The sequence below is a fragment of the Hevea brasiliensis genome, chromosome 5 (genome assembly GCF_030052815.1).
Source record: "Hevea brasiliensis isolate MT/VB/25A 57/8 chromosome 5, ASM3005281v1, whole genome shotgun sequence".
Classification (NCBI taxonomy): domain Eukaryota; kingdom Viridiplantae; phylum Streptophyta; class Magnoliopsida; order Malpighiales; family Euphorbiaceae; genus Hevea; species Hevea brasiliensis.
The window spans coordinates 100,300,213-100,319,632 of record NC_079497.1 but is presented as its reverse complement, the minus strand read 5'-3'; the positions used below and the strand labels follow the sequence as shown (position 1 = coordinate 100,319,632).

The window sequence follows — 19,420 nt, the reverse complement described above, 5'->3', positions numbered from 1 at the left end:
TTAAATAAAAAAAATAAAAATTATAAATTACCCATGCATAGCATGGGTATTTTGCTAGTTTATATTATTAGCGACAGATTTAGATGCTCTAATCCAATAGTGAATTTTTCAAAATTATTTTGTCAATAATTATCATTAAATTGTTAAAGTCTAATTAATTAATTAAATATATAAATTAGAGACAAAAATAGTTAAAATCAAGGTAAATACAAAGTCCTAAAACAACAAACAACATAATGAATAAAAAAATTACTCTGATTTATTGTCATTACAAATTAACAATCGTCCAAGCCAAAGATGAAAAGATGGAAAATGTCGTAATTTAGGCAATGATGATACATAATTACCAGGATCCTAAGCACCTTTCATTAACTTTTTTCAGAGGGAAACGAGAAATAAGCTTGAACAGCACTGAAAAGAAGTGCAAGCAAGGCACCAAGAAAAGCAAGGAAAGTCCAGGGACTACTGAAATAGGTGTGATAGGCCTCAGCTAAATAGGGTTTGCATCGATTCTTGTAGTGTTCATGGATATCAGCTTTCACTTTGGCATATAGATCAGGGTTTGGAACTAAGTCTGTGCCTATCTCGTTGAAGAGTTTAGCTACTTCTTCATCACTGCCAAGACAATTTGTGAGAATTTTCGCCTTTCTAAGCTCCTGGACATCTTCAGGATGATCAATAAGCGAGTCCAGGAAGCATATGTAGGAGGTGACCTGAAAATCATTAAGAAAATGTGGACACATTTCCAATGCTATTATGTTCTTTAACTTTGGTGCTGTTGTGTCGTCTACTATCAGGGAAGGAAGCCTTAAGATTCCTCTACTTAAGAAAGATCGTTCGAAAAAAATATTTAAGGAACGTTCACCAGTTGGCTTCAGCAGGATTCCTGATGCGATAAGCTCCTTGACATTGCGAAACGAGTGCGGTTCCCCATTTTTGTTCCTTTCAGTTTTTTCCCCGGTTTTGGCGAAATTGGCGATCAGTTCTTCCCGCAGAAGCTCCAGAAGATGGCAGGATTGCTGCTTCTTTCCAGATTTTCCTGTTGCTGAATGTTCTGTGGTTATAAGGCTATCACAAATGTTACAAACGAATTCACTGATTGCTTCTCTGATGCCATCCTTCTCTGTATTCTGGACGACCGAGTTCATCAATAGCTCCAGGATTTCGAAGGGAAGTTGATTCTCAAGCAAGAACATGTCACGTTGAGCAAAAGCCACCTGGTCTTTCTTGATATTCAATTTCTGCAACTTCCCATCATCCTTCACAATACAATGAATGAAATGCAACATTCCACATCCATCCACAAGAAACATCCAGGCGAGTTCATCATCACTGTAGCACTTTATCACATCTTCCTCATAACACGATTTCAATATCTTTAAATTCTTCATAATCTTGTTATAAAGAGCTTTTGGATCTATCCCACGTTCTTCCATGAACTGGCCTGCTAGCTTATGCTTCATCGTCTCAGCATAGTCGAAATTGAGACGGCCATGATGAATAGGACCGATTGCAACCACCCTTGGCTCATAGTGCTTCTCGAATTCCTTGTTCTCCCTCAGCATGGATGGAACCTTATGTATCAGCGATTTGACAGGTTTTTCAGCTGGCTGGTTCAGGGAGTCCAACCTCTCCCGCAAAATCTTGCTGGTTGTTGGTTTTCCATGGATTACGATGCTCAGCTTCTTGGTCTCCTCAATGGGTTGGTCATGGCTTCCACTTGCTTCGTCCTCCACATTGATCAGGTCATGGCTTCCACCTGCTTGATCTGCTTCTGGTTTGACAATGACAACATTTGTTGCTTGCACTTCCACATTGGAAATCGCGTCACTGGACATTTTAATTTGGGTAAGTAATTAAATTTGTATTTTTCAATTTTGGTATTGTAATGCTTGATTAGAATAGTATACATACATATATATATATACATACATACATACATATATATATATATATATATATATATATATATATATATATATATATATATATATATATATATATATATATATATATATATATATATATATTCTTCACTCTCTGCATAGAAATTTGAGAATGAGGAATATTACCTCTCTTTAACTTTAGAAAGGTATCAAGTTTTGTATCTTGAGTGCAAACTAAGCTTTGTTTGCTTTTAAGATAAAGTGAGAGGAATTCAAAAGGAAAAAAGAATGCACAATGCAATTTCTCCTTTAATTTTTTTTTTTGGAAACTAAAAGAGAAGAAATAAAATAAAATAATTTTTGGTACATCGAAAATATTTTAAAAGGATGAGGCTACCAAAATTTAAAATTTTGGTTTCTTACACTAAAAAATAAATACTACACAAATAATAAACTCTTAATTTCTCTTTAAGCTATAAAAAAACAAACAGAAATCAAAAAGAAAAAAAAAAAAGCTCAAGGGAAATATTATGTTATTATTATATTGTCCATGTATATATCAACATGCCAAAGTGGTTTAATAATAAAGAGATCTAAACATTAATAAAGAAATTTAATTAAGTAAATAATAAGTAATAGTTGTATCAGCAACATATTAATTCAATAACAAGAAAATTTTAAGAATTTTCAAAATTAAAATATAATATAGAATGCTTCTCATTCTAGTTTAGAATGGCTCTAAACCGAGTTTGATAATTGCGAGTTGGACATAAATCTGGCCAAGGACTAGTTCAGCACGTGAATCAGATCATAACTAGCTTAGGTCAAACTCAAAACAGGTCTTGATCAATGGTTCAGGGCTCTACCCTTGGAACTGGTCCAGAACCGATTAGTTTGAATCTATAATTTTAAATTGAAACCGGCTGATTCAAAATATGTTTTCCTTTCTTTTTTTTTTTTAAGAATTATATTAAGTTTATATTTAGCTCTTCTTAAATTTTTACATTAAAATCTAAATAAATGATGTTTAAAAATTTATTATAGTTTGATATGCCCTAGGGCCGAACTAGAATCGAATTGAACCCATTTCGAACTAAATCATTTTTGAACCAGAAGTAGATCAAACTAATAATTCCAAGCTAAAACCTAGGGATCACAATGGGCTAGGTATTTTGCGGGTGCCTACTCGACTGAACCCCAGCATGATGGGTTTAAATACCATATAATCAGATTTGCGATTAATTTGAGTTTAAGTAGTAATGCATGCGACGGGTTCGGCCAGGTTCAAATTTTGCATATTGAATATCCATTATTCGAGCCGGTTAATTAATAAAATATATATTTGTTTTAATAATTTTTATAAATTTTTTATATATTTTATTTTAAATAAAATAGAATTTAATTATTTTATAGAATTATTAAATTTTTAAATAATAAATTATTAATAAAAACTTTTTTATGTAGAATATTAATTAAAATATATAAAATAAAATTAATTTGAATATTTTTAAATAATAATAATAGGATTTGAGAAGAATTCAAATAGTTATAAATAAATTTTAATCAAGTTTGGAATTAATTCAAATATTAAGAATATTAATCAAATTTAAATTTGAATTGAGTGATTTTTGCTGAGTATTCTACAATTTGCCATTCATACTAAAACTAGACCAAAATTAGCTTCTTGATGGAGAGAAAGTGTTGCACAGAAGGAGATACGGTTGGTTGGATAGAGAGGAAGAGAGAGATTTTTTTTTTTTATTTTTTTTTTATAATGTGCTGTCAAAAGCATTATTGGAAATTTTATTAATTTTATTAAAAAAATAAAATAATATATAAAAATAAAAGTTTAGATGTTCAATGCAATTAAAAAAGCATTGGGATGTAATGTAACAAACAAAATAATGAGAACGTAATATAAAAAGAAACTAAAAGTTAAAGTGCCTAAAATTACAATTTGCCACACAATTTTATAGATGAACATGTGTAGCTCGAGAGGATTAGTTAAATAGAATGGCGCATTAATTAATTATGAATTGCTTTGGAAATTGGCATTGTTTTAGTTAATCTACGTGTTGGAATCAGTTGCTTTTCTTTAGTTATAGGTTAGTGAGAGGAATCAATTTCACTTTACTTCACTTCATGTGGACCACCTACTATGTTTTTCACATTATTGCAAACATTCTATTCATTACAGCTAGGAATATTGCTTTCAACTTTGGTTTTCTACATAACAACACCATTCTCCGACTTAAAAAAAAAAAAACTTAAATACTATGTGATTTATATATTTTATTAAAAGGGGTTTGAGTAGTGTTTTTTTTTTTTCAATACTTAAAGGCCTATAGTTTAATATCGTTAAAGCTTAAGGGACTAAGTGACTAACGACATTAGACACGAGCTAACGTGGCTAACATGGCACTGACGTCAATGCCACATCAACAATTTTAGTACTTTTTTTTTTTTTACTTTAAGTATAAAAAGCTGAAATCACAAGTCCTTTAAGTATAAAAAAAAATACAGTTCAGATCCTAAATGCTAAAAATTTTGAAGTACATGTTATTTACGTATGTTTTTTCCTAAAAAATTTTCAATGCTCATTTCAAATTATTATCGTCCTTTTCCCTTTTGAAAAATTTCCCTTACTTTTTTCCTGTTTTCATCTCTAACTGATCAACATTGTAACGCCTCGGCCCAACTGCATAGTATTGTCCCCTTGGCCTCACCATCATTAGGCTTAAAAGTGCACTATGTGGTTAGACAAGTCATATTCTTATATATTTTGTTCACTTTTTCTCCCTTTCGAATGTGGGACGGTTCATTCCTGCCACCTTTTATCTAAAAGTCTACCATTTGCGACTAAGTTAATAATCCTTAGTTTTAACACCATATAGATAAAATTTCAACAACTTGTTTTTAGATTTTGCGAATACCTTTGAGAAATATAGAAAGAGATAGGTAGGGGAGAGACAATGGAAGAAACATAAGAAAAAAAGATGAAAATCAGAAGAGAGAAAGGAGATAAAGGGAGAGAGATGGAGAGTATACGAGATGGAAAGAAAACCAAATAGGAAGAGAAATATAGTGAAAAAGATGGATAAAGGGAGACAAAGATGGACAGAGGGAGACAAAGATGGATAGAGGCCCTAATAGGAAGAGATAGAGGGTGAAAGAGACGGATAGAAGGAGATAGACATGGAGAGAGGGAGACATAGTTGGAGAGAGACCTAAATAGGAAGAGAGAGAAGGCGAAATAGATGGATAGAAGGAGAGAGACCTAAATAGGATGAGAGAGGGCGAAAGAAATAGACAAAGAAGGAGAGAAGGAGGGAGAGATAAGGACAAAGGATTAGAAATAATTATAATATTTAATGATTTATTTGTCAAAATATAATGACTTATTTGTAAATCAAAAGGTAAAGTATACTTAAGTAATATGTACTTTCGAACTTTTAGCATCAGGACTCAAGCTTTCTTTTTTTTTTTTTTATACTTAAGAGACATGTGCTTTCAACTTTTTATATTTAAGTCCCAAAATAAATAATAACAACAAAATTGATGACTTGGCGCTAACTTGTCCCTAATGTGGCATTAATGTCAGTGCCATGTTAGCGCTTGCTTACCATGTCAGTGAATTATGACACTGTTACTGACTTTGTCCCTTAAGTGCTAATAGCATTAGACCACAGGTTGTTAAGACAAAAAAAAAAAAAAAACCCTAAAATCTCTTTTAATATAATGCAAAATTACAAATGCTTAAGTGTATTTTGACAAGAAAAAAAACAATAATTACCATCCTTATCCAGCTTCAAAAATAATAATTTTTTAAAACAAATCAAAACTTATCTAACTAATCATTTGATAATATGATAAAAGAACAACTGTTATTGACAATTAGAGTAGTCTGATTAACTTCCTTAACCTTTGAATATATAGATAATGAATAGATTTTAAATTGGTCAAACTATCAAAAATGCCAAATCTTTACGTGAATTGCCAATTTTGGCCAATTCCTTTTTTTTCTTTTGTCAATTTTGATCCAATTTCAAAGTTTAGTGTTTATTTTGGCTAGACTTTAAAATTAGAGATTTGGGAGTTGATATTGTGGATAACGTGGTTAAAATATTATTATTTTAGATGATGTGAAAGAAAAATACACCATAACTAGCCTTAGAGTGCAAAGTTAGCAATTTTAAATTTTACAACCCTAGGTTTCATGCAACATGCATAAACACTTTATACTATTGCAAAAACACTTAGTTTTGATCATAATCAATTGCTAACATGCCTAATTAGCCATTAGGAAACAAAATCCCTAAATTCTAACAAGTAAGGGTTTGGAGAAATTCTTACTCCTAAGGTGCAGAATCACAATTCTACTACCTAATTTGGGGAGTAAAACCACCACGTGTTGGCTCTCTAGTTTGTCCATGCAAGCCCCTTGATCAAAGCTTCCTTGGATCAAGCAAAGTCCCTCCTTGGATCTCCAATTAGTTCGGCCAAGTATGAAAGGAGACAAGGAGAAAGTTTTCTTTGATTTCCAATAGATGGAAGTGGTGAGAAACACTTTCTCAACTTGAAATTCAAGAGAATTAATTTTTAATCTTCTTGAATTAACAAAAGTAGAAGAAAGGAATATCTTGGCCAAGGTTGGGAAGAAGAAGAAGATGAGATATTTCTCTCATCTTTATCTTTTATATTTATTCTAATTTTCTTAACTAAAATTAAGATGACAAATGTCTAACTCTCATTCAACCTTTGAATGAGTTTTCATCTCATGATTGGTTCACATATCATTCCTTTAATCTCAATTAAGAAAATTAACCTTGATTAATTAGTATTTTAAATACTAATTAACTAATTAATTAACCATTAATTAATTAGTATTTTTTTATCTCATTTTTGACCAAGTCAAATGGTCAAAATTGTCAAATTTTGACTTATTCAAACTAGTCAAAATTTATTTCTTCCATAAGCTTAAATTTTCAAGTTTATATTTAAACACTTTAAATATTAACTTGAACACTTCTATTGGTAAATATAGTTTCAAGTCATGCTAGGGACTTTGTAATCTAATTACAAACTAAATTTATTAATTTAATTAATTAATTAAACCATTTAATTAATTTATCAAATTAATCTTGCTTTGATTAAGTTGCTCTTATGTGTGTGACTTACTAGGTTCATTACTAATTGGCAATGAGAATAATATTAAATCCTTAATATTATTGAAACCATTCTAAACTTAAAATGAAATTCTCTTTTTATTTAAGTTATTATAGATCATGGTTGACATCTAGTATAATGTATCATGACTACCCAACTAGTGATGAATTAATTTTCTAATTCATGAACCTTGATCATACGCATCATACACTAAAATCTCTCCATTATAAAATTCCAATTCCAGCTAGAGTCATAGTTCATATCAAACTCTTTTGCTTGGAATCATATGTCCTCTTTTAATTTTAATTATTGATTAATAAGATTTTCCTATTAGAAACTCTTTTCTGACTAAGTCTATTTGTCTTGACTAGGAACTTGAATTCATCAAGAACACTTAAATGGGCATAGGATTTTATCCCTATTTACTTAGGATAACGGATTCCATCTTGATTAACACCTATCTTCATATATAATTAGTCGAAGCTAACACATGCCCATATACCCATATATAATACAAGTATGAAAGCAGTATCAAACTCAAACCACCTATATACAAGATTACTGTGTTATCTCAGGTCAAGGGATTATATGCACTATTATGATCTAGATGACTTTGTATTGATAAGAGTAAACTCTATGTACAAGTTATCTTGCGTCACTGGTTTGGCCTACTTATCTTATAAGTGCCCACCATGTTTGTCTTATGGCATGAGACTCACCATTTTATCCCATTAGTATCTCATACTAATCCATGGACACAAACATAAGTGACAATTAATCCGGATAAATCACGTCCAATAAGGTATCCTTGATTGTGAAGTGAATTTATAATATCTTGTACTAGAATATTCTGTCACTCATATTTTTAACAACTTAAGAATAGAATATCTAACAAGATATTAAAGGACTTTTTCAATTAAATTCAAACCATTCAAATTTAAAAGAAAATAATATTTGCCATTAAATGGGAATAAATGTTTACATGATACAATACAATGATATGCTCTAGAGCATACTACTAACATGATGTTGCTGACAAGGCATATGACATGGCAATTAATTTAAACATTGTTGCTGACGTGATGAAAATATTATTATTTTATATATTTTTATTGACGTGGCATAAAACTTGATAATAAAAAAAGTTAGACATTTTCATTTTTGTCAATTTTAGCGAATTCTATTTTGATGGTGGGAGAGACAAAGAGCACTGGGTGGAGGGTTGGGGGGGGGGGGAGTGGGGAGGTGTCCTCTTTCTAAAACTTTTTATGTTACTTTGTATAATAAAATAATTTATTATTTTTTAGAGAGAGGACATCACTCCTCCACCCTCTACCCACCTCTCTCTCTGTGTCTGTCTCTCTATGTGTCTCTTTGTCTCTCTCTTTTTATCTCTTTCTCTAAAAAATAAATTATTTTTTAAAATTATAATTTAAAATTAATAAATTATACTAATAAACATTTTTATTAGAGAGAGAGAGAGAGAGAGAGAGGTGGGTGGAATGTGGGAGAAAGAGGTCCTCTCTCTAAAAATTAATTCTTTTTCTCTTTGTTTATCTCTCTCTCTTTCTCTGTGTGTTATTTTTTAGAGAGAAGACCTCTCTACACAGAGAGAGAGAAAGGCAGAAAGAGAGAGAGAAAGCAGGGTGCAGGGTGGGGGAAAGAGATACTCTCCCTAAAAAATAATATTTTTTATTATACTACGTAAAATAAATATTTTTTTAGAAAGAGAACATCTCTTTGCCATTGTCCACCAACCTCTCTCTCTGACTCTCATTCCATCCAAATGGAATTGGCTAAAATTAACAAAAATAGAATAGAATTGGTTAAAATTGACAAAAATTAAAAGCATTTGGCTTTTTTATTATCAAAGTTTATGCCATGTCTTGGAAAAACATATAAAATAATAATATTTTTGCCAAGTCAGCTGCCATGTTACCAACACCATACAAAATAATAATATTTTAGCCACATTGTTGGCTACATTTGTCCCCCAAATCTCCAATTTTGAAGCCTGGCCATAATAAACACTAAACTTTGAAATTAGACCAACTCAACTAAGTTTTTATCCCAAAAATTTGGGGTTGGCTATATAGATTCTCTTTCTCCACTCTAAACGATTTTGGGTTAAATCCTCAGAAATGTGTAATGCTTTTAGGTAATGTTGTACTACTCTCTTTCAAGTCAGTTTAGGCCTATCCCTTCTTTTCTTTCTATCCTCTAACCTAATGTGTTCTACTTGTCTAGCTGGAGCTTCTGTATGTCTACGCTTCACATGACCAAACCACCTCAATCTCCCTTCTCTCAAGTTATCCTTAATTGGCACCACTCCTACCTTTTCTCTAACACTCTCATTACGGATTTTATCTAGTCTAGTTTGACTACTCATCCACCTTAACATTCTCATTTTCGTAACTCTTAGCTTAGACACATACGACTCCTTCAGTGCCCAACACTCACTACCATATAACATGGCCAGTCGTATGGCTGTACGGTAAGAAATTGGACCAAAATTGACAAAAAAAAAATGGCAAAAATTGATAATTCACATAAAAATTAAGTTTTTTTTTGACAATTTGGCATTTTAAATTTAAGTCTCTTTATTTATTAATTGAGACTATTTTTTATAATAAAAATAATTTAATGGATAAAATTAATTCTCGTCATATATGTAATATCTACTAGTTATAACACTACAAGAAAATTGGTCTTTAATAAGAGAAAAAATCATCGTTAAAAGTTAAAAAGTGATTGTTAATAGTAATTAACAACCACAAAAGTTGGTCGTTAAGTCGTCATTATAAGCTCCATTGTTAAAAAGTTTAACGAGGACTTTACATAACTCATTGTTAATACTAATAACGAGGACACAACAATTGATCGTTAAAATTATTGTATTAACAACTAATTTAACTAATTTAGCTCTCGTTAATGTTATTAACGACTGAGAAATGATCGTTAAATTTGAATTAAAAGACAGTTATTTTGCAATGTAACGACCTCTAAAAAACTATTAACGATGAAACAATTGGTCGTTGGAAAATATAAACGAAAATAAATAATGGTCGTTAAAGGTTATTAACGACAAAAAAAAAAACAGTTGTTAAAAAGTATTAACAAGAACAAATGATGATCGTTAAAAACTACTAACGATAGTATAAGGTAGTCGTTGAAAACAATTGAGAAAGTAGAGAAATGACATTAAAAATTAATAATAACGATGCAAAACGGTCATTAAAAATTATTAACAACCATAAAAGTGGTTGTGAAACATATTAATGACAACAAAAAGAAGTGATTAACAACCAACATAAAAACAAAAATCAGCATTAATGATGATGATTTAATTGCTTTCACTTTTAAAATACTTGAAAATTTAATATGCAATTAATAATAATAAATAATATGTATTCATACATCAATCTAAATAATGTCATAACTACTATCTCAAACATTGGTTTAATATTAATTGTTTGCACTTAATTTGTGCATGTAAATAAAGGTAACTACAAATATGTGAACGTTGAAACAAAATTCAATAATATCTTTCAAGTTACTTTTGAACACCTTCATCCAAAAAATTACTTTAATGCTTTCAGTATTTGCAAACTCACATCTGCAACAAAATATAAAAATATAATCAGATTGCAAAAACTTTGAAATCCACTAATAAATTGAAATAAACTTCACATTTAATTTAAAATTTGTTAATATTTTATTTCTAAATAGTTTAAATATCAAATAAAAAATTCAGCAGAGTTTCTTTTGTATTTTGGGCATTTCCAAAATTTTAAACAAACAATTCAAATTCAATTCACAACCTACATAAAACGTAATTTCAAAAATACTCATCAACTTCCAATCCAATTCCCATGGTCCTCAATTAAATTATATAGATTTATCTTTAATAAATATATAATAGAGAAATAATAGATTTCCATTTATAAATGTACAGCTTAAAATATGCCTTATATTAAAAATAACAAAGAGAATATATTAAGTAAAAAAGAAGATAATTACCTTATCACAATCATGTAGATTGATCTGTAGATGGAGGAGTTTTAGATGGAGCATTAAAATGTTGGCTCAATAGTAAATCCTCAAGGTGTTTCATCTTAGCTTCTACTTCAGACAAGTGATCTTTAAGCAATTGATTCTCCTCTTAAAGGCCAACATTGGAATGAGATTTCTCGACTTCTTTTGCCTTTATTCCACCCCCATAACCAATCACATGATGACAATATTGTTTTTCAAAACATTGTTCTACTACCTCTATATGAGACAAAGAGGGGTTGGATTGGATGACATCACGAATTTGATTCTATAATAATTATGATTAATTAATGACACAAATATAATAATTTATGGAAAGAAACATATTTGCAATAAAACTATTATAACATGCATATTTCTCTTGAACATTAGAGTCAACTAAATCTATACGCTTCTTATGAGTTTCAAAGAATATAGTTCCAATGTCTAGTGGATTGCCTTCCTTGCCTCCCTTTATAAAATACAATATTGTTACATAACAACATAATATATTTAATCTCTAAGATACAAAAGCATGAAAAAATTTTACTAATATTACCAAGTCATAGATAATCTGTCTGTAAGGTTTACTACCAGTATGATGAAGCATATTTAAATTTTTTCTATTCCCAGAGTTTCGAACACTTATTTCCTACATTGAAAGAAACATTTAAAAACATTATTTCAATCCTTCTAAAGAATAATAAAACTAAAGATAAATATACATCTATTTAATTTACATAATTTTTAGTATTAGTGAAATAAAATGTCATACCTTAAACTTTGTGGTGCAAAAATAGTTCTTAACTAACCATTCCCAATCTTCTTGATGCATCCCTAGAGGAACATTTTTCAACACATCTAGAAAAGAACCATAAGGCTTTATATAGTGGCGTTTCAAATCGCCTCTCTAATTATTCCATAGATGATTCATATGCTCTAAAGTCTTTTCCCGATATAGCTCAATGTCAGCATTCTTAAATTTCTCCTATAAGAAGAATTAGAATGAATGAATAAATGTGAATTAAATCAATCAAAAGTTTTATTAAAAAAAAGGTACCTTGACTACATCCCACATATGATCCTTTGCATCTTCTCCAATTTCCTTCCATGAATGCACTCTTATTGGACAAATGTTTGGGTCACGCACTATTTGCCCAAGTGTCTTGACCATTCTGCATGATTTTTTCCAACAACTCGATTATTATAAAACACCACATCCAGTTTCTCTCCCTCCTTAAGTGCTGCAATCCTTTTACCCTTATTCATTCCCCTTGTTTTTCTCTTCTTTTGTATAGTGGAGATATCTAAATAAAAAAAAAAGTCTCTAGAACTTCATTAATAATATAGAAATAATGTATAAATAATAAATAAGTATAATGAACATAAATTATTAATAATACATATGATAATAATTATTTGAACCTTCTTGTGTTTCTTCCTGAACTGGATTCTCTTCTTCCATTATCTCAAAATCTTGAATAGAAGTGTTAGGACTTTGAAGTTGCCTTATTGTACTATGTTGCATAGTATCAAAATCTATTAATATTAAAAATAAAAAGTAAATTGTTATAAACTAAATTCATAACCCTAAATGAAATGGAAAAATAGGAGTTGCACCTTCATGCATTTGTTCAGGTGTTTGTCCTTGTATTCCACTATCTTTTTCCCTATGATCAAAATCTTGAAAAGGAGATATGTCATTTTGTAGCTCTAACGGACAACGTGCAATCAGTGCAGTTTGACTTTGTGTGGATGTCATAGGTAAAAATAATCTTGATCGATGTCCATGCCCCCTTGCCCTTCTTAATGCACCTGGTGGTATAAATGAATTCTTCACTATATTCGTCCTAGGTCCTTTCTTTTTTTGTGACCCTCTTCCTAACATCATGTACCTGGAATATTAACACATTAAATATGTGACATTTTTTTTTCAAACCAATAAAATATACCATAACATAAATAAATATGGGAACAAGTATAAATAAATATGGGAAAAAGATAAAATGAAATGTACATTACATTGAATAACTTAATTACACATAAACATCCAAAATAAATTATGTATGTATTATAGAGTTTATTTCTAAAAGAAACATTAGATATTAGCATTCAAATAATAAAAATTAAATAAACTTCATGATCCATGTTTTCTTTTCTTTTGTGCTGAAGATATATCAACTATTTGTGGCTCTATATCCATCCTTTTCCAACTAATTTAGTCATTTGCATCAATTGTAGTCGTTTTCATGGATCTAGAATTAACAGATTCATCAGTCTGATATGCTTCACCTAATTGATTCAAATCAACAGGGTCAATGTCTTCTTTTAATGGGATGTCATATGAATCTCGAGGATGTGCCTTTATCACACATTGCCAGCCTTTGTGAACATTGTCTGGAACATAAAAGACTTGTGATGCTTGGTTAGCCAATATAAAAGGTTCACTTGTTTTCAAAATTCATTTGCAGTTAACACTAACAACCCCATATTCATCAACCTTAACACCCCTCACTAGATCATAAGCGTCCCACCAATTACAACGAAATAACACCACACGTCTTCCTCCAAGATAATGTAATTGAATAATCTCAGTTAAGACGCCATAGTAATTTATATTGTTAACTTCATCACCAATATCTCTAATTACAACAACTCCACTATTTTGTGTCCTCAAACCTTTGTCATGAGATTCAATATAAAACCTATACCCATTGACAACGTAACCATAAAAAGATGTCACATATTGGGCAGGACCGCGTGACAATGAGAGTAGGGCTCCCATTATTTGACCTGGGTCATTCTTATGCAACCATGCAACCTATAAAAAAATTGGTTTGAAAAAGTGAAAAATCAATTCCTAGTGGTTGCAAACAATTAAAATAATTAATTGCTCAAAATACATATAAAACTTAAAGAGTACTTACTTTTGTCTTAAACCATCTAACAAAATCCATTGACCTTTAGACATACCTACCAAATTGGTTGCTGGCAATTGTGAATACTCTATAGGGGAGAAAAAAAAGAGGATTATGGGTGATTGTGATGAATTGAAAAAAAAAAAAGTAAATACAATATGGATAAGCTTAAAAATATCATACTCAATGAATGGCTGGACTTCATCACAATTCTTCAATGCATAAATATGAGCTTGCTCCTACTCCTGTGTATCAAGATTACGAGTTTTACCAGCACCTAATCCTCGTCCTACTTTGGTGAAAATTGATAAGCCTCCTTCATTTTTGTTACTGTCACCATCATAGTTATGCTCCATTCGATTAAACTTTGTCTCAATACCATGCAAATACCTTGAGCAAAGAGTCATGCACTCATTTGCAATGTATACCTTTGCAATTGAACCCTCTACACAAGCTATATTACGAATACATGACTTAAATGAATATAATGCTCGTTCTATTGGATACATCCAACGATATTATATTGGTCCACCAATTTTAGCTTCATTAGCCAAATGCATAGGCAAATGCATCATAATGTCAAAGAATGAAGGTGGAAAGATCCTTTCTAGCTTGCAAAGAGTTATAGGAATTTGCTTTTCTAATTGCTCTAATACATCTACCTTTAATGCCTTTGCACCTAAATGAGTGAAGAACAATGACAGCTCTATAAGTGGTTCATATACCACTTTAGGAAGTAAACCACATATTGCAAGAGGAAGTATATGTAATAGAAGAACATGACAATCATGACTCTTTAGTTGTGAGATTTTACACTCTTTCATGTTTACACAAAGAGAAATATTGGATGAAAATCCATCTGGATCTTTTAATTGCTTTAGAAATTGGCAAAGCTTGTATTTTTCATCAGTAGATAAATTGTACAATGCTGGAGGTATCACAACTTTATTCCCCTGTTGTACTAGGTGTAACTCTGGCCTTTTTTTTCATTGCTTGCAAGTCAAGGCGAGTTTTGATGCTATCTTTAGTTTTTCCTTTTATGTTCATGATTGTCCCTAGTATATTATCACATATATTCTTTTCAATATGCATGACATTTAAGTTGTGGCGTAGCAATAGGGTCTTCCAATATGGAAGGTCAAAGAATATACTCTTTTTATTCCAATTATCCCCCCTACCATCATGTTAGATTGCTTTCTTCACATGAGGAGCCTTAGTTAATATGGTCCCTTCAAGATCTTTCACTTGATTAAGTATATCATCTCCTGAAAGTGCCTTGGGTGGTAACCCTCGCTCCCTTGTGCCATCAAAAGATTTCTTATCATTTCTCCATTTGTGATTAAGAGGAAGATATCGTCGATGACCCATATAACATTGCTTGCCTCTATTAGCCAACCTCATCCAATAGGTGTCCTTATTACAACAAGGACAAGCCAACTTTCCCTTAGTGCTCCAACCTGATAAGTTCCCATATGCAGGGAAATCATTGATAGTCCATAGTAAAGCTGCATGTAACTTGAAATTCTGTTGTGCATATGCATCAAATGTATAAATACCAGTTTCCCATAACTCTCTTAGTTCTTCTATTAAAGGTTGAAGATAGATATCAATTGCATCTCCGGGACCCTCAGGACCTGGAATAAGCATTGACAAAATAAAATTTGATTGTTTCATGCACATCCAAGGTGGCAAATTGTATGGAATGAGTAAAACTGGCCAAACACTATATGGCATTTTTGAATTGGCAAAGGGTTGAAATCCATCACTAGCAAGGCCCAGTCTCACATTGCGCGAGTCTGAGGCAAAATTTGGATATAGTTTGTCAAAAGAAGTCCATGCCATTGAATCAGCAGGGTGTCTCATCACTCCATCATCTACCCTCTTATCTTTTTGCCATCTCATCAAAGACGCTGTCTTTATGGACATAAACAATCTTTGAAGTCTTGGCTTTAGTGGAAAGTAACGTAGAATTTTTGTTGGTATTCTCTTTCCATTGGCTTTAAGCTTGTCTTCCCCATTATATTTATCAGTCTTCCATCTAGAATAGCCACATATCTTGCAAAAATCTAACCCCTCATCCTCTTTCCAATATAACATGCAATTATTTACACATGCATCAATCTTTTTGTATGAGAGACCAAGATCTTGAATTACCTTCTTTGCATCATAATATGATTCTGGCAAAGTAGATCCTTTAGGTAATAATTCATCTTTCAATAATTGTAACAACATAGTAAATGACTCATTACTCCATAGGCCTAAGCTCTTGATATGGAGCAATTTGACTAAGCAAGACAACTTTGAGTTCTTAGAACCTTGGTATAATGGTTGCTCAAAATCTCTTAATAACCTATAGAATTTATTGGCTTCATCATTCGATTCCTCTTCATGAATATCATGGATAAAGGTATCCGTATCCATATCATTTGCATCTTGATCACAAAACTCTGGATACAAATCCATTAACATGTTATGCATCTCATTGCTAGGCTCATTTTCACTTAGTTGAACACTTTCTGAATCAGATTCAGATTCACCTACCCTTTCTCCATGGTGATACCAAAATGTGTAATTATGTATTATTCCATACACCTTGAGGTGTGTTCCTACCACTTCTCGTGTGGCGGAATATGTGTTACTACACTTGACACATGGATAACGTATTTCCCCATGCGTCCCAGTCTTCTTAAAAGCATAGTCTAAAAATTCTTCAACTCCACGTAAATATATATTATTAAGACGATCACCAACAAGATCCATCCATCCTTTACTAGGAGCCATTATCTAATAAATAGATAGTTAGAAATATAACCTAAAAAAAATGCAAACACATTTGACAAAGAAAAAAATTTAGTTTAAAATTTAGGTTACATTATTAAATAAATAAACATTAAAAAATTAAATAACATTGATCACAAAAAGGATGGTGCCATGAAGGATAAAGAGGCCACTAAGCATTGTATAAGCACAATAAAAGAAATTACTGTACCTCAACAAGCAAAGCAAAGAAAACCTAGCACTTTATTTTATTAAATGATTTTTAAATTTGGACAAAAATTTTAATTTCAGTTTTGATAATTGAATATTTAAAATTAAAATAAATATTAAATTTAAGGATTAAAACAAAAAAAATTATAAATTTTAATTAAAATTATAAAATACATGAAGAAGCTTGAATTTTTTTAATCATAATTATGTCAAGAAAAATGTATATAGATATTATTATTGATATTGAGAGACAACTCATTTCAAAATAAGTATACTTTGAGATAAAGCAAAGAAGTAATAAAGTGCAAATAATATAGTGATTTTTTTTTGAAAGACAAAATGAAAACACATGCATGAAAGGGAAGTATCTTAGCATTAATAGTGTAATAGGTATTACTTCAACTAAAATTCTATAATGATCAAACATTTAAAAGCAATTATGGATTTTTTAACTTAAAAGTATTATAATTATTTTTAATAAAAGTTTAAATTAGTCCTTTAGAAAATTTTACATAAAAGAAAATTTTAATTTTATTATTAATACTTGATCGTTAAAAGCTATATTTACTGTAGTGGTACTAACCTTGATTCAAATGTTTGACTAAATAAGCATAAGAGTGGCAATCTTCAATTCCCCTGAAACCAAGATAGTATTAAGCAAATTAGTAAACAAGAAACAAGACATTGCTAAAGTATCCAAATAACATAGGGAGAATTTCATTAAAAACAAAGACAAATTTCACTGGACATGACCAAGAACTGTAGATGCCATTTGAAGTCAATTTTCATGGCCAAATTATATATATATATATATGGTGTCCTATTTTACATATTATTCTAAAATTAAAAAAAAAAAACAAGAAAGAATTTCTGAACTAGTAGCTTGAGCTTGGACAAAAATTTTAACCCGTTTACATTTTTTTTTAAATAACCAATATTTTGGACTAGTTAAAGGGTCTCATTCAAAGCACTTTATAATTACATAATGTCCCAAGGTGTTTTGCGGTCGCCTGGACGGACACTCACTGAAGTGGGAAAGAGTGAGGAGTCACCACTTTAATTTTGAGGGGAATTAAAGGAAACCATTTATGAAAACAAACTAACATAAAACCACTTCGAAAACAGAGATTCTAGGTTCGGGGACCGTATACGGGCGGGGAAGGTGTTAGGCACCCCACCTCGTCCCTCAATGAGGGTGAGCAGATTTAACTTACGCTCTTTATAAATTAAAATCGATAGTTAGGGGGGATTCGAATGGAGATGTTAATCCCTTTGACAAAAGGGAATATTTAATTTTTCACTAGATTTCGGATTACCCAGATACATAAGTAAATGAGACGACCTTAGTGATTTGATGTTGTGTTGCGGTTTTTGTTTATAGGATTACTTTGCGTATTTATTTGATTTTGAGAATCGGATAAGAACTCTCCTCTGATCTCTGTTAAATATTTATTAAAATTTTGATTGAGAATCGGATAAGAACTCTCCTTCGATCCCTTTTAAATATTTATTAAAATTTTTGATTGAGAATCGGATAAGAACTCTCCTCCGATCCCTTTTAAATATTTATTAAAATTTTGATTGAGAATCGGATAAGAACTCTCCTTCGATCTCTTTTAAAAATACAATTTGAGAATTTTAATGAAGGATCTCGGATAAGAACTCTCCTCCGATCTCCTTTTGTTTGGATGAGGATCAGGTAAGAACTCTCCCCCGATCTCTTGAAATTTAATTACAATCGTATCGAGTAAGGACCTTAGGCTAAGGGTTCTAGGATCCGAAGACATTGGGAGCCCGGATTAAGCTTTTTTAGCTCATTGGTGCCTTGTGTCTATTAGGGAACACCGGACTAAATTTTACGGATCTTTTTCTTGATCGGCTCACCAGTACCTTTCGACAAGCAACATTTGCTCTATTTCATTTGCTAGTCTGAAATCTAATTTTACTCTGACTCTCCCCTTACCCAGTCATCTTTTCGAGCTAGTCTAGTGGTTTAACTTCATAACTTTCTGATTTATTATCCGAACTTTTATAAAAAAAACCTCTTATGTTAAGATACTGCTACCAACACTTTATCAAACTACCTGTACGTTACCCGAAACCAGAACACCTACATTAGGAGATAATAAAAGACCAAGAACAAATAAATAACATGAACTGATACAGCAAAAATAAACTCAAGAGGATAACCACCCACGCGGGACCTTCCAATGTAAGACAAACTTTATCAAAAATTATGAGCGTAAAAAGAAAGTAAAGACGAACACCGGATAGGGCAATGGTTCAGACACTCACCTACAGGAAGTTGAACCTATTGAAATAATTATGAAGTCAAGAATGTTGCAGAGTTGCGTGTTAATGGTCTAAGGACTAATGCTTGCCTTGAAATGACGAACGCCTAGCTAGCATGTAATCGAGCCGGAATGACAA

General features: G+C 31.2%; 2 protein-coding genes across 2 annotated transcripts; both read right to left on the bottom strand.

The window, feature by feature from the left end:
• Positions 1-333: 333 nt before the first annotated feature.
• Positions 334-1,884, bottom strand: LOC110671734 (UPF0481 protein At3g47200-like). Its single transcript, XM_021834290.2, has one exon. It carries the CDS (start codon positions 1,836-1,838, stop codon positions 369-371), a length of 1,470 nt encoding a protein of 489 aa, XP_021689982.2. The 5' UTR covers positions 1,839-1,884; the 3' UTR covers positions 334-368.
• A 13,303-nt stretch (positions 1,885-15,187) lies between these two features.
• LOC110671742 (uncharacterized) lies at positions 15,188-16,783 on the bottom strand. The gene has a single exon (XM_058147748.1). It carries the CDS (start codon positions 16,781-16,783, stop codon positions 15,188-15,190), a length of 1,596 nt encoding a protein of 531 aa, XP_058003731.1.
• Positions 16,784-19,420: the final 2,637 nt, after the last annotated feature.

What these genes read in the sequence shown, in the direction of transcription:
- LOC110671742 (XM_058147748.1), bottom strand. Translation starts at nt 16,783, where the DNA reads ATGGCTCCTAGTAAAGGATGGATGGATCTTGTTGGTGATCGTCTTAAT.
- LOC110671734 (XM_021834290.2), bottom strand. Translation starts at nt 1,838, where the DNA reads ATGTCCAGTGACGCGATTTCCAATGTGGAAGTGCAAGCAACAAATGTT.